The sequence below is a fragment of the Trichoplusia ni genome, chromosome 17 (assembly GCF_003590095.1).
Source record: "Trichoplusia ni isolate ovarian cell line Hi5 chromosome 17, tn1, whole genome shotgun sequence".
NCBI lineage: Eukaryota > Metazoa > Arthropoda > Insecta > Lepidoptera > Noctuidae > Trichoplusia > Trichoplusia ni.
In genome coordinates this window covers 1,314,146-1,331,011 of record NC_039494.1, presented here as the reverse complement: position 1 = coordinate 1,331,011, position 16,866 = coordinate 1,314,146, and the positions used below count along the sequence as shown (strand labels likewise).

Here is a 16,866-nt window from a genome sequence, read left to right as displayed (position 1 = left end):
ATTATTAGTCCAGTATCGTGGTGAATATAATAAAATCGCGAGCAGCCTAACTAGAGCTTACAGCGGTTGTTTGGTGCAATTCATTTTACTTGTTTTAGTAAACCCGCTGGAGCACACTGCTGATATTCCATTTAAACAGTGCCATGTACTCCGAAATTGAACGAGCCAGATTTTAATCTACTAGGGGCAACAGCAACCCAGTGTATCGATACGTTCGTTGCAAACACAGTTAGAATCTCTATGATACACTCCGTGTCACGTTTGTCATAGAAATCAGATTACAATTATTGATCACACGCATTATGTAAGAGCATTATGTCTCCTGCAAACAAGATTACAGCACAAGTATCCGCTTTACAGCGTAAGGTTTCTAAATGTGCTTAACAAAGTTAATTATTATTTAAAGAACAAGCTATTAATGATTTGCTACGGTTGATGCATAATGATTGATAAGTACAGAGTGCACTAGAGACGTAATTAATTAAATAATATAATTATTTCGAATTTCTGTAGAGGTCGTCGAACTCCTGAAAACAAGTCACGTTGTCGATCAGCTTTCTGATACCATAATATTATAATGAAATTTCTACTTGTAGAATTATGCGTGGTTTGATATCACGCAGGTCGCTTTAATAATGACTCGCTTTTCTATTATTGAATATTACAAGTACATAAAAAAACAAATATTATGTCAATAACATGTAAATAGTAGTATTTGCACTACTGAAAATTTTCCACTTAGTCAAACTGCAATAAAAATAAACAAGATGATTGAAGCAGAAGACAAAATCTTTAACGAGGGTGTTGAGTTTGTTAGAAATGCCGCCTACGACTCGACGATATTTCGAGCGCTCTATTCAAATAATAAAACTCAAGATAACGAGATGCACACAATAGTCACAGCACTACTTTGTTGACACGACACAGAAGGAGCACTTCGGGCACTATACCTATATGTCTTATACCGTAGGCATACTAGCACTAACACTAGGTCAAAAATTATGCTCTGTAATTTATTTACAACTGAGTTTTCGATTCTTTAAATGGGAAAGACTGCAAGAGAAGTTCCAACCTTTTTGTTGTTTTTTTGTCATAATACTGAAGCTGATTAACTGATTTAATAATCATGCTTACGATCAATGTGTTCCCTAAGACAACTTGTTTTACGAGTTGTGTGTACATTGTACCTAGATCATCCCGTAATTAAAACATCAAATTTTATATCACATCCATTTTGAAATCGCTTACAATTTTAAATTAACATTATACATTATCATGCCTAATGTCTAGTAACAGCTAATGTTTTGAGTGTACGAATACTTAAACGCAATTCAATTTTAGGTCCGTAAAGCCAATTAATAACTTAAGATGTAGAGTGGCGACAGAATGAGACTGTCATTAAATTTAAATTGCGTTTGAGTTTTCGGGATAGGTCATTTAATTATGAACTGTGTTACAAATGTACATATCAAATATTTTCTTAGTGGCATAATTAAATGACTTACAATCTCCAACTGTAATCTGTGATGACAATAACATTCATGAAGTCTACAACAGTCCCTCAGAAACCTTTGTTATAGACCATGTTCGTAACCAAACGCATAGAAATCACACAGGTTTCTGCACTTCATTGAATTAATATGTTTGATCACGTATATTTCGTGTTTTGTTCATCTTGGTGTTTCTCTCTTTTTGCATCAATAAAGAAAAAATCAAATGTACCACGCGGTGTCGACGGTTATGGCAATGAGGTAACTGTGCCCCGTAGGTGTGAGCCTATGTATGTTAATGTTTCATTTAATCCAGATGCTGGATCTACCGCTCATCCTTTAACACGTAGAGACAACTCTTTTTAGCATGTAAATACTGAATAGATTTGTAAACACAACATGTACAGTAGCAATTACTTTTCACCAGCTTTTAGTCTTACAGAACACACTTCTGCTGCTTTGAACCCTTTAATTGTACTCAATCCTTTCGGCTTTACAGCTCGCGCTATATAAATATTCAGTGTGCTTGCTTTGTTTTCAGTCTGATTCAATGTTGAGTGACTCTTTAAATAATGTAATTTCTGTAGGAGACAGTTCGTGTTTCGAACAAACCTCAAGGCGATGGAGGCCATTACCAAATGGTTCATTAGGTGTTGTCGGCAAGGGACAGATTACTGAACACCTCCTAGACTGATCCACGGACTGTCTCCCCTTGACCTTCACCGTCATTGGTCGATATCTATGACGTGACGTACAAATAATATCACAACACATAATGTGTGGTGATAAATGTCAATGTATTCAATTCGCTTGAACGTAGGTAATTAAAAGCTCGTTACTATAATGATTGATTTATTGGTATGCACTTCTAGTAACGCAATGTGTATTACAGATATTTCAAACGTGAGATTGTAGAACAACAAAAATGTGTATGGACAAAGACACACAACATGAATTTAAGAAAAATTACGAAAATTTGTCGTTTAATGTAACTTGTTTTTAGGAGGAACGGAGCAGCAAGAGACGCGATGCGAGGTGGTGGAGATTCCGAAGCGCATAACTTCCAAGAATACACGTACAAGAAAATAACTCCTTGCGACGTTTGCTCACAAGTCCTTAGAGGTAAGATTTTGGATTTTCAAAAGAACGATTTTAGTATACTTATAATATAGGTTAGTCTTCTCATGAAAACATGACAAACATCAACATGTCAAAACCTCAACATGTACGCTCTGATATAAACAAAACCATTGCATTAATTAAAACCACCTGGTTTTAATTACAACACCTGTTGTAAATGCTAAAATGTTATTCACTTGGGTAGAGACAAACACGCCTAGTTCTGCCTACTAGCCAAATACAAAATGTAATAAGTAGACAAAAGTAATTAGTATAATTAGGCATATTCAAAGTTCAAAGTTTGAAAAAGAAAGTAATAATTGTCAATGTTACAAACACTTGAACTTAACTCTACATTTCTTTTTTGTCTCATATCAGTATTCTATAAGATGTATTCTATTATAATAGAATAATTAAACTGAAGTAGGTGGCTTTCATGTTGATCTTTTACCTTTATTCATAACGTATTGAAAAATTCCATTCCATCTTTATTTGTTAGGTACCTTTTTATGGCTCTTTTTATTTGTAAAATTATTATATATTGGATGTCAATATTTAACTGTCTACCAAGTACATTTAAGTGAGCCAGCTTGGTAGTAGCAGATTACATTAGTATTTCGTGGTTTAGTAATGATTTACATACTAATAAACTACATGAATAGCTAGCTATACATGCAATAGTAATATTTTAAAAATTTTAATGAATTTTCAGTCATAGCATAAAATTGACTTATTCGCAACTTTGATAGACACAATAATTTGGTGAGGACACAGGATAACAATAGGCTCTGCTAGTGTAAGGCAAGCTAAGACTATTTCGGAACAAAGGCCAAGTTTAAATATACCTGTCTAAAGCACAAAGCTTATTTATCGAAATTGGTACCCTCAGTTTCTAGTGAAATACCTTACACGTTTAACACATTCCAGCAACGCTTTGCACGAAAGGTGACGGGGTTTATTGACTTAGGTTCACTGTTCAACTACAATAAAACCTTTACAGATTGAAGTTACACAATGGTAAAAATGTAGTATTCAACAACACTGCCCTATCTGAAGCTAGACCGTATTTGTCGTGAATAGCCGTTCGTTAATTTTCCATTGGTTCCGTCAACTCATGATTGACTTGATACCAAAGTCACGACTGCTTTTATTACGCTGTTGTATTCTCTGATATTAATTCTAAGCAATAAACTCTTACACTTAAACAAACTATCGTAGCAACTAGAACTACCTAATCTATGAAGCAATATTTTTGCCATAAACTTAAAATCAATATTTGTTTACATAAATTGTTATTTCATAGAGCGTCGAGTCTGTCATGGTATTTATTTTTTATTGCTGTGCTCCGCGAGTTTGTTATTGCGTCGCAAATTGCTTCAACTTTCGTTTACCTGGAATTGAATATTGAGACAGCTTTCGATTTTGTTTTCTGTATCTAATATGGAGTAGACATCTACAAATTGATAAAATTATAATCGATAAACGAGTAACAATACGTACACAAGTCATGTTTGCATTGCCCTCGCTTAGTGATTGTTGTATATGACAGCCATAACAATAAGTATTATGTTGCTAAGCCACATTTTTTTGGTAGAGTTATATCATTTTCCTTTGTTCTTATCCACGACAGTCTGTGTCTTGTTTAGGCGGGACAGCAAGGTAAAAGCCTTTTTCTTAAGCTGCCAATTACTTACTCGTACTTATTATTATTTGATATCATAATATTACCGCATTTATCGGTACATGTCGTATGTATGGTGTATATTCTAAGATAAAGCTTTATATTAAAACATTTAATTAAAAATAAATGGTATTTAAAATAATTTTGAGCAGTTCGATACGAACGTGCGTGCTATGATTTTCTTATTCTTTACACACTAGAATCTTAGTACATTAAACGTTTTTATTTAGTTTTTTTGGAATCAGCTAAAATCGTGAGATAATGTATTGGTTATAGCGTGGGACAGTCAAACCCGAGAATGAAGTTAAAAAAACTAGAGTGCAATGAGAAGAATTGAATCACAGAGCTTTTCTGAGTTCCAATACCTACTTAGGAACAATCTTAGGAACAATTTACCAAGTCATAGTAACCTATAAAACATGATTGATGTATAATAATACAGATGCTGACAGCCACTTCGGCGCTTAAACTTTGTTTGTGCTCCATAAAGCGAAGGGCGTGCTTGCTATCAATCACACAGTTTACATCGTCGATCGTACTTACATGTTACAATCCACGTTGAAAACTGGAATAGGAATATAGGAATGTATTTTACAAACTTATTTTTCAATTACTTTTTTACAAGTTCAAGATTATTCAATGGTCGATATTATCTTGAGTGCACATATCAATACAAGGCATACCAAGCAGAAGGGTCCAACACATTGCGTCCATTTGTCAATTTGATATTATAAGGATCGTTTAAGTTTTTATATATTAACATGATGCTACAATGAAAATGTTTTGTTCGTAGGCCACACTCGCCAGGGGTTGCGTTGTCGATTATGTAAGATGAACGTGCACACCGACTGCATGCCTCAAGTAGGCAAGTGCCAGACTAAGTCTCGACTCCTACGCAGGCAGAAGAGCACTTCCGAGATAGAGTCTCACAGAGTACTAGAGACAGCCTTCGACGATGAAAGTAAGTCACTTTATACCATAGCAGTGGAACTAAGTTTTTCTGTGGACAGTCAAAATCACTAACTATAAAATGTAGTCATACTTGATTTTAAAAATTAATGAAAATAAGGATTATTTATGAGTGTCATATAAACGCCATATTATAATGTTACAATCTATTGTGTACCCGTATGAACATGCCTGCAGAAGTTAGGTAAGTTCTATATTGTTGTGAATCTGAAACAATAAAATTCCTACAATTACCTGATACATTTATAATTATAATGTTGACTTAAAATGGTTTTATCACTATTTAGGTATTTGATTAAATGATTCCAAACGTGACAACATTATACACAGCTTCATCGAGCTTGCAAAAACACACAACGATCATAATCACGTACCTATAGCTAAAACACTGTCAGAAGCTAACCTCACGTTGTCCAGGGGTGGAGGACGGGTGGCTGCCGGGACAGAGGCTTACCAAGATCTCATTCAGGGGATCAGTCGAGTTCGATGATGATTTCGATAGCTACTGTGACTCGGGTACGGTATCAGTCAGGAGTGACCCCTGTGCACCCTTCCGAAGCCGAGCGTTCGATTTGACTAACAATACAAAATTCCTAAGCCCAACTACAATTACTGTACATAAACGGATTACCCACTAACAAGCGAGTTCCAGACATGATTCCACCGATTCCACCTCGCGCACACTATAACAGTCCGAGTATCACTAAACGTGCTCGTCGTGTTGCGGACCTGACTCTAATCGCATTTCGCTCGATGCTCAGAGGAGGAAGTGGATCAGACCTACCAAGTTCTGAAGCGGGCCAACGAAATTGGGAAGCCGGGCGGCGGGGAATCGCGTGGGGGCCCGGTAGTGCGCGTGTCGGCCCCGGAGGAGACGCCGCCCCCGCGCTCGCCGGCGCGGCCCTCCGCCGGCCTGGCCGTGGCGCCGCAACCCGTCTCCTCCAGCTCAGGTCTGGCGCCGCACCCGAGCTCGCTCGCTTCTCCGCTCGAGTCGCGCCGTAGGCCGCCGGCCGTCCGCTTCGCAACTCGACGCGTGACGGTCGACCGGCAGCTTCACTCAGATTCACTCGTTTTCAGTAGTGTCGAGTTGTTTTTTGCACGCATTGTATAGTCGCGGGCGCAGGGCGGGGGCGGGGTGCGGTCGGTACTGAGAGCTGCTTGTCGGTAGGCGGGGCGACGCGGCCCGACGGCGGCGTGCGACGGAGGCTCTTCGCCGGCGTCAAGAGTTTGTCCATGTGGGGCTCGCGGTCGCGCCGCGGCTCGCCGCAGCACCGGTCCATTTCCCTGCCAGAAAGTACGCGCCCAAGGCTGCCGTAGCGCAACGCTCTCTCAGTCTCACAGCTTTGTTTGTCCCGTCTTCTGGGTTACGGTGCCACGTTTTCGTTGTGTGTTCAGTATATTTTGTTTCTTTATTTTAATTTTGCGATTGCAGTGTTAGTTTAGATAATAGGACTTAACAAATAGTCGAAGCTCGGCAAGCACCTTAGATGCTTTATCCTGTCCTTGCAGGGCTCATCTACCTCTTCCCGTACAGGCAATTATTGACGAACTCGGCAAATATCATACTTGATCCGAACATTTCCTTTTATTTATCCTACTATTTTGGTTTAATTTAAGTTACTGTATTTTATGTTTACATTTTGCTTTTATTTATTTTGTTTTGTTCGCACGTTGTCTTTGCAGAGACGGAGGTGACCACTACGCGACCTTTCGGACAGCCCCTATGTTTAGTTAATGAAAACGGCGATCCACCGCCATCAATTCTCAAGTCCACTGCAAGCGTCCGCAAGAAATGATTAGCAACATTTCAACCCCACGGAACCGAAACTATTATTCATATCGCCTCATAGGCAAGAGCACTGACTCAGCGCGGCAGTTTGGCATGTCGTCAATAGCCGCTTCTCGGAAGTCTTAATAACCCCGAAGCGCCCCGCGTACTGTGATATATATAATTATGTTGTTACTGTTACAATAAACATCAAAAATAAGCTTCCTTTTCTCTGATTACCCTCGAGCACTCTATTTTACTCTTGATTCGGAGTCGTCTTTACGTTATCTGCGAGTGCATATCGATGTAAGTGATGCATGGCTTGAGGCAGCGTGCCGATGTTTGCATGTGTTTTTACATCTGCAGTACACACTTGACACAAAGCCTATACTTATTTTATTTGCACCCACAACCTGTCACTTGCCTTCTATAACCCAATCTTAACTTCCGTCGTATCACGACTTACGAGTATTAAGCTCATAGGAACCCTGTAATTAACTCGTCGAGGGAAACATTACAGAACACGCCAGTTCACTAACTAACCCCACGTAACCGCAGTATGACTAAGGTTTTGTTTGTTTTCGCTTTTTCTAGGACTTATTCAGCGATTTATTTTCCGTTAAGACAGGCCACAAAAGGATTAAGTAGATTTAGTTTGAAATTATTATAGAACGGCTCCTGTTTACTTGTCCACACAGGTTCAATGAAGAATTCGAAGAGTGCCCAAATGTTGAGGCAAGCAGACCGCACCAGTCCCTTACCTGGTACCGATATTGACATCGTATATAAGCGAAACCCTGTAGATTACTTCCACGTTGGTTGAAGCATTGGTTGCATCGATGAGCATTTTGACAATAAACCTCATTCATGATGCCGCATTTCTGTTACTATCTGAAAGCAGCTGATGACAAGCTGTATCTGATAATAGATTAATGAGCGCATATAGTATTCACTCGAGTAAAGCGTCACAACAACAGAGTAGCTTTCACTTTAGTAGTGTCTACAACTACTTGTAGCAGATAGGTTTTCGTCTTACTTTTAGCATCTGTTTACTCTTTATCTTACTTTACTGTCTGCACTGCTTACGCACATTTATTGTAGTTTAATTTATATTTATTTAGTTTGCTCGTATTCTGGTATTTATTGTTACGAACTTACATATATCTAAGACATTGTTCACAATCTGCAAATATCTCACTTACACCTTTTCTAACTGAAGTGATATTTTTCCACGTAAGTTGCTTTACTTTATAATTTGGTATGTAAGATTTTGAATAAAACAGTCTTAGTCATATGAAATCTATATAATTCATTTACATTCAATCAAATACTTGCCCCCACAAAGTAAAAATTTGTTATCGTTTCACAAAACTGCTAGATAGACTTTTGATGACAACAAACATTCAAAGCCATATACTTTCACATTAGATAATACATGAACATGACATGACAAAGAAACACAATCGTTCTTCGAAATAATAACAAATGGTGTGGGTGAGTATAGGTTGAATGCTCATACTACATCAATTTTATAGCGCCGCATTCTCCGAGACGTCAAAAGTTGAACCTTAGAATGAAGAGTTTGTCGCTGGACTCGCCGGAGTGTGGCGAGCTGCGGCGGCGGCCGGCGCGGGACCAACCCTCGCAGGGCAGCCGCGTGCTATGTACGAACTCACCAGTAATAAACATGCCTGGGTCCAAACAACCTCACGCTTCATGACTTTTTATTTCATCTAAAGATCTAACTTGTTCTAATCAGCTGGTGCGCCACGGTTAGATTTCCGTTTCATTGAAACTGACAATATTTACCGGAAACGCAATGACAACTGTTTTTCATAGCTGATTGGAAAAAGTTAATATCTGACTTTTTCGCTAATAATTTCGCTTTGAAGCTATTTAAACAAAAGCTTACATGCTCATAAACGTGGATTCTTTGGCTGGTTTTGGTTCTTTGGACTCCGGTACTTGATGTCGAGCTGTGTTGTGAGCACATGCAATGTTCACCTCCCAAGTCTACCCCTTCGGCTTAGCTTGTGTGTGTTAGTTCGTCGGTAGGTACCTACTGGTTATTTATTCTGTCTAGACTTTCTTGAAGTATTCGACGTCGCTGATGTAAACTCTACTGTCTTTGGATCTCGCTTCGTACGTCTATTTCAAATTCTTCTTCTACGTGAACGACGTATTAAATTAACATTGGCGAAATTGTTTCATTTTCTAAAACACTACTTACAATATCAATAAATTTTGACGAATTAATTATGCCGTCACAAAATTAGAAACATTATTTAATAATCATACCTATACGATTTTCATCAACAATCAAATCGTAAGTAATGTCTTAAGTCTGCCAATTATGTTTTATTGTGTTTATTTTGTTTTCTAGGTAATTGCAGAGCAGCTTGCATGAGGCATGGCTTTAATAGAATGAATAACTACTCAATTCATAGCTATACACGTTCATGTACGTTATTCTTTTATTTGAAATCACTGAACAACAGAAAAATAATGTGTAGCAAGCAATATTGCGGACTTTTTCCGCTCAGAGAAGAATAATAGGGCTTTTATTTTCTATAGAGTATCCAATAACATGAATGGTTTTTGTATCAAAGATAATTGTGAAGATAACATAATACCTGTATAAATATCGTATATTCATTAGTCTGATCGATTGCTGATACAACATTGTTTTTCTGCGTTATTTAATAGATAAGTTGACTTAATCTAATAACACTTAAGTATTTATGACCCTTGTCACAATGATAACTTTGCATGTTACCTACGCATTTGTCTAGATGGTACATTTATTGAATAACGTGACCAACAAAAGAGGCAAGTACTTAATCCGTCAACTAATCTTAATATTTCCTTTCTCAATATACATTTTCTCTCACAAATGCCTATCGGCAAACGCACTAATTATTTCAGCTTAGTTTAAAAACCGACAAATAAATGTGTTTTATTGATATCAGACAACAATGAATTTCATAACAGTATTTTAATAATATCTGTTATTTATTTGGAATATTACGTGAGTAATTTAAATGAAAAAATCAAAAATATTAAACAATACTAAAAATATTTTCACATTCTCTAAAACACACTATTAGAAAGTATGCTTTTTCAAAACAGTTGTCTAGTGTCAATACTTTATGTGTGTCTGTAATAATATGCCTAGCTCTAGGCAATCAGGCTATAACAGTATGTGGCATATACAGCTCCGTCGTCACCGGTACATAGCCGGAGACTGTTGAGCGCGCGCGGCGGCAGGATGAGCAGTGTGGAGCTGCCTGATGAGCCGGACAAGAGTCTGTCATCGAACAGTGCGAGCCCTTGTCCCTCGCCGGTCAAACAACAGAGCGTAAGTATTCAGATATTATAATATTCAGAATATTCATTACGACGACTAGCTTCGAACTTGAGCATCATCATCATCCCAACCTACATATTTCACTCGCTTCCAGACTAACTGGATGCATGCATAGTACCAGTGTTTTACTAGGAGCCACTGCCTATTTTAATTTCTCAACCCAATTGCCTGGTTAATATTATACCCCTTAGTAAAACTGGTTGTCAGACCTTCTAGCTTCCGTCTACCCGTAACCACTGTCAGGGATGTATGAATAACAGCTTCGGCCTACCTACATTTAAAATGCCTTCCGAAACACGTAGGAACTGGTTATGACATAGATAACCACCCATCCAAGGATCGACCGAGTCAAGAGAGACTTACTCGTAGCATGTAATCGCTCAACTTGTACAGTTGTAACTTTTTTTATAATAACTATCGTGAGACTGATTCATTATTAAATGATGTAACGGTTTACTCACGCGTATTTATCGGGGTAGCCCGACTAGTTTCGGACCCAACCGGAGTCCTTAATCATGAGCAGACGCGGCGGGATCGCGAGTCGAACTGAAACTGGTCGGGCTACCCCGATAAATACGCGTGAGTAAACCGTTACATCATTTAATAACAGTTGTAACTTAGACATAAGCTCATCGAGTTTCAAACTTTACTAAGTGCTACGAGCTACAGATGTAGCGGCGCACAGTATCACAGTTCTAATGATGTTGATTACAAAAGTTAATTATTGAATTATATACTCATTGCTAAGAAAGAAGTGTTTGAGTGCGAGTTCATGTCGATTTTTAAGGTACTACATTCCACAGAAACCTTCATTATAACTTCTGTAATGAGTCAAGCATTTGTTGTGCTTGTGACTCATGTAGTAATCAAACAACTTCAAGCTAACTTGCAGAATTGCACATTGACTCACACATACGTGTAGTTAATAAGAAACAAGATTAAAAAATATATACTTTCTGTTCAAAACCATATAACGAACATATAGGATTAACTTAGACGCCAGGCGGACAATATACCCAGTGTAAACCTCTCGGGCTATTGACCTGATAAATGTGTGGAGGAGACTGTAGGTAGAGTACGAATGGAGGTGATTAACAATAGACAACAATATATCGCATTTTTTAATTGAAATCAGATCGAAAGGATTCAGACTGACCTTTTGGTCGAATTTCGAATAACAGGTATCAATATATCATAAGATTACGTAAAAATGATTAATTAAGTGAAATACGCAAAATCTGTTGACTCACCGTACCACGGTAGTGTAAAATGAAAATGAGGTCCCATTATTTTAATGTCAGACTACGACTCGGATTGTCAGGATGGATATTTTAATTACTAACTACTCAAACCCAATAAAAACTGAGTGCTCTTAGCTTTAATTGGGTTTAAGTGGCGGTGTATACAAACACATTATTCGTATCTAAGTACAGAAAGATGCAGGTCAATCTCAGTGTTATTATAATTAACTACAGAAGTGTATAAGTATGTATTGTCTTAAAGTAGGTATATTTTAAAATCTTATGACAATAGGTACTTAGTTTTTTTTAATATTACTTCATTTTATAAGTATTGAAGCCACTTGATTTTTATAAAGAAAACTCACACATTCATTTATTTTCCAAGCATGTAGTTATTTGCCGGCAATTCCAGCATTGCGCGCATTCATTGCGAATATAATGCAGAAGACAAACATCGTAATTTGAAAGTAAATAGGTACAGAAAATAGAGTTGTGATTGTAGAATGAATTCACTTGATATTGACCTTGCTAGTTTTTTTCCACTCATTGTAAAATGAGCTCGCTGTTTTTTTTATTAAGTTACTCTTTTCTACATTATTTGATTATGAAGTCATTTTTAAGATAATATCGTTTTTGTGATAGATTCACTTTAACGAGTAAACAATAAATCAAAATCTAGATTTTTTAAACAGGCCCTTTTCAGGTGCTTCCGAAACTGTCTCATTTTTTTATATAGCAAAGGTTTCTCCCTTTCTCTTCCAGAGCTCTATTTATTGCGTTTTTTGAGGCCACGTACACTCCGCGTTTTTAACTAGACCAGCACACTAATTTTCAAATTACTTGAAAGATTTTATGCAAATAAAATAGTTGAATGTGTTGCAACTTTTAAATTTTGTTATCATTTATTTTTAGAAACATCAACGTCTCCTGCCAACAAACTTGTACGTGATCCTTTACAACTTCAAGTCTCGCCACGCCGACGAGCTGGATCTTAAGGCTGGGTACAAGGTCACTGTGATCGATACCTCGGATCCTGACTGGTGGAAGGGCAAATGCCTCGGCAAGATCGGATACTTCCCTTCCAAGTACTGCACTAAGCTTCAAGCCGGGGAGAGGCCGCTGCAAGTGACGCATAATCTACAGGTACCTCTATGACTTTTGTAAATAACAGAGTTTAACTATGGTTCTTATATTTAAACTACCTGTAGGCGTAGTTATGCCCGTGCGAGCTAAAACTTGAAGAAAATCTAGAATTGTTTGTTCAATTTTTTTTTTTATTAATAATAGCAGTGTTTCGTGGTCTTTCTTCTCATTCATATCTACCTTTCTACAACTTTTATTTACAAGTTAGCTTTTATACCTACATACACGCATAAGTCTTTTTAAATTTTGTTGGTGTCTTAGTACATTATTCTAGTGCCAATTAAAGCCGTAAAATTTTATTGCATTCTGTTTTCCACGGAAGTTCAAACGATAAAACCACAAGGTTATTGTTGGTGCATTGTTTGCACAGACTGAAGTTATGCAACATTCTTGACAGCGATGAATAAATAAAGCCCCTTAGCCTCTTTACTCACAGCAAAACTTTTTAATTAGTGGGGACAAAGCAAATAGAAACATTCCAGTCGTTTGCAGGCTTTATGTAAAATATTCAAATCACATTTCATACGAACACCAAAAACGTGCGCCAACTTTCTTATCACTGAAGTTTTCTAAAAAAATAACTCGTTTGTAACATGCGATTCAATGAATTTGAATATGCAACAACTCCAATAAAAGGCATTTTAAAGCCATGCCAATTGGCTGGCCCAGTGCCCACCTTAGTGCAAAAAGAAGTCATTAACCCCCCCTTCTGTCAAATGCCAAGTTCACCCGTCAAGGACGGCTTCGTACTAAAGCGTCACTGTTTAATGGTATTTCGAACTGCAAGCGAAACAATGTTGGATTCTTAATATTGGTACATACCTACTTACAAATTCCTACAGTTCTTGCTTTTCATTTATGCTAGTTCGGAAACTTGGCATATGACTCTTTCAGTCAACAATTAAAGTTCATCCCAAACACAAGAGCATAGGCCTGGATAATCCTGTTTGATTTTATTTATCGATATTTTTTATTCCAGGTATCAGATGGCGACAACGGATTGATGCTGCTCCGCGATCAGATCGTGATCCAAGTCGGTGATGAGGTTGACGGTATGGTGATGATCCGCTCCGGGGATAACCGCCAGGGCGTTTGTCCGGTTAAATTTCTACAGGAAGTGTGACGCTTTAAGCTGCCGAATTTCCATTTTATAAGAGTAAGTCAACAAACACTTCTATCGTCATTTAGTAGTATAACAACATAGGCTGGGCGATACGAACGCTGTCTACATAATACGATTCTTTGTCGTCCAAAAAGTATTTTTCTGTAGCCTAGCTTAATTAAATGAGTTTTGATTTCGATTATCAGTAAACATAGTCGGAGTCTCCGTCTGTCTGTCCCAAGTAACTGTTATAAAAATATATTTTTTTGTAAAGAGTGTAAAATTAGGCAAGTTTGTATAAATATTTTGTACACTTTTTTTTCAATTCTGTGATTAATGAAGTCCATAACTGTCTGCTATTTAAAACCAGAGCTGGTTACTCGTTCAATAATAGTGTGCAGATGTTTCCAATATGCTTTCCGGTAGACTAACGTTTCATTTAGTAAATACTCATTATATCTAGCTACTGCAGTGACTACATTATTGGTTTGAGTTAAGACTTTGGGCTCGAATCCAAACCAGAACTACTGTCGGTGTAAAGTTTACGTTAATAGCGTATGTGCCTATAATTTTGTAAGCACAATGGCAATTTAGACGACGGTTTGGCATAATTAAAGCAATTATTTTTACGATTAACTAGTTTGATTAAGCGTCACGTTTTTCGTTGAGGAATTAGGTTGAATAAAAGAATGTTTGAAGTAATAAATAAATGCGAATGTAGCATTTTAAAATTGAGCTATATCCAAATTTATTATTATACAATTATAATGACTTTGCCACTTTACACAAGAGGGCGTGGAAGCGTAGCTCTACTGTAAGCTGAAGTAGGCACGATGACAATCGACGCCGAGCGTAAGGGCAAGGTTGATGAAGATTAACCACGTCGAAAGCTATTAATAACACTAATGTTTCCACTTTAATTTATAAAATGTTATATTTCTAACACAATTTCACGTTACATGTTTCATCTTGTCTTGAACTTTTATTTATTTGTCATTGCGTAGTTTTACGTTACCTTTAAGATACAATGATATTAATTTCTATTATTTCAGAAACGTGGCTCTCTAACTGACGAAACGATACCTATACGATATGAACCAAAGACAATCCGGAGTGCTCCAGTGACGCCGTGCGACAGCGAAACATCCACGTGGTCGGAAAGAAACCGTAGTAAACACAGCTACGAATTTCCCTCAGGATACGCATCTAGCTACGGCGACTACGAGAAGTCTAGCTACGATACCTACGACAAATCTGGCTACGATTACACTAAAGCAAGCTATGAACCGTCTACATCTTCAGCTTCGCACAGTAAAGCGACTTACGAATCTGGAGCATACGAGAAGGGTTACGAGGCATCGTATGATAAGGCGGGTTACGACGGTTACAATAGGGGGGATTACGAAAGGTCTACAGGGTATGATAAGGGGGATGGTTACAAGCACAGTTACGAGTGCGAGGGCGCGTGGTGGCGGCGCGGGCTGGGCGCGTGCCGGCGCTGCGGCGCGGGCAGCGCGGCGCGGCCGCTGCGCGTGGCGGCCTGCGCCGGCGTCGCGCCCCCCGCGCCCCCCGCGCCGCACGCCCCGCGCGAGCCGCACGCAGCGCCCGCGCGACGCCCGCTCATGTCGCGCGACCGACCGCTGCTCTTCGTCAAACAACTCTTTTTGTAACTTTTATATATGTATCGCTAATATATATCGTGTTTGATTTTTACACTTTGCTGTATGTTTGTAATAATTTTGGCTCTACAAAATTTCTTTTTTTTATCGTATTTGGAATTTTACATTTTGATGATATCCTAAGTAAAATACGTTATATATTTAGTATATTTACTGTCACGTGTAAATATTTATGTTAGCTGATTAAGCAAAAAATATTATTACTAAATTTATACAAAGACAAGGCCTACGATAATATAGTTTTGGTTACTTTTCATAACCTCCCATTTTACATAATTTTATAATATTATATATACCTACATAATTATTATAATATGTCCATTTACGAAAATTACTTGGCAACATATCATTTTTCAAACAATGTGATTAAAATTAATTAATTTTATTGGTGTATAATATATACTATTGTATGAATAAGATTATGTATAAAATTAAAGGCGTGATCTACACAAATATATAGTTTGCGCTTTTGCTAAATATTTTGTGTAAAATAAATTCAAAATGTCGCCGTTGCTTGAAGTTGATAGACGCGAAGGTAGAGAAACTAGAAATAAGAGAATATTGGTAGGTAGAGGAGGTAGATGGATATTTAGTGTACGGACGATAGGTTAGAACCGCACGCTATTTAAGTTAATAACTACATACATAGTTACCATACATGTTTGGTTTAGACTTTAGCTTAACTACGTAGCTATTCGTTAGTTTGTGAATATTGTTCGCGAAAATAATTTTGTCTCGTAGTAGGTAATAACAATTTCATAATTATAATCTGATTTACTGCATACCCGTACCCGACTTAGATTTAAATCAAAGGTCAATGGCCAGCTAATACGATTCATTTAGGCTGTTAGAGCATGAGTTATTTACATATCTAGACTTTAGTTAGCCTTACATACTTCGTCAAACTATACTATCGTTATACTACGAAACCTTTCGTCAACGGTTAATTTCAGCCGTCCAAACAAGAATGAAAACAATTAATTTCCAAAACGACTCTACTTTTCTCTAATATTAAATATTACTTATGAAATTCTATTAATATATAATATATATTTAACGCATCCGTACTGCCTTTTGAATGGTCAAAATCTATAGTATGTTACATTACTAGGTCTACTTTTGTTTTTCTTGTAGACAAAGTAACATCATTATTAAATAAAGAGATTAATAAATATATCATAAAAATAAATAGTTCTGACATTTTGTCTATTGCCGCTGCATGGCGTAGTTTAATAGAATAAAAATTCGTTTGCATTTATGACTATTGCAGTATATAATATATATCATTCAGGAAGGAGGAAGTTTTA

At 37.4% G+C, this 16,866-nt stretch overlaps 1 protein-coding gene across 2 annotated transcripts in view; it reads left to right on the top strand.

Annotated features, from left to right (window-relative positions):
• The window catches only part of LOC113502564, a 137,842-nt gene extending 122,480 nt beyond the window's left edge, over window positions 1-15,362 (top strand). Inside the window, exons 13-21 of one of the 2 annotated variants that reach the window (XM_026884179.1) lie at window positions 2,494-2,612; window positions 5,084-5,251; window positions 7,726-7,791; window positions 8,563-8,691; window positions 9,411-9,488; window positions 10,243-10,385; window positions 12,548-12,778; window positions 13,758-13,934; window positions 14,933-15,362. In XM_026884179.1, the coding sequence (XP_026739980.1) occupies window positions 2,494-2,612; window positions 5,084-5,251; window positions 7,726-7,791; window positions 8,563-8,691; window positions 9,411-9,488; window positions 10,243-10,385; window positions 12,548-12,778; window positions 13,758-13,901 (1,078 nt within the window). In that variant the 3' untranslated portion in view covers window positions 13,902-13,934; window positions 14,933-15,362. Of the gene's footprint in view, window positions 1-2,493; window positions 2,613-5,083; window positions 5,252-5,676; window positions 5,776-6,942; window positions 7,249-7,725; window positions 7,792-8,562; window positions 8,692-9,410; window positions 9,489-10,242; window positions 10,386-12,547; window positions 12,779-13,757; window positions 13,935-14,932 lie in introns of those variants that run through there. The other variant, XM_026884178.1, reaches the window with a different exon arrangement.
• The last annotated feature ends 1,504 nt before the right edge of the window (window positions 15,363-16,866 follow it).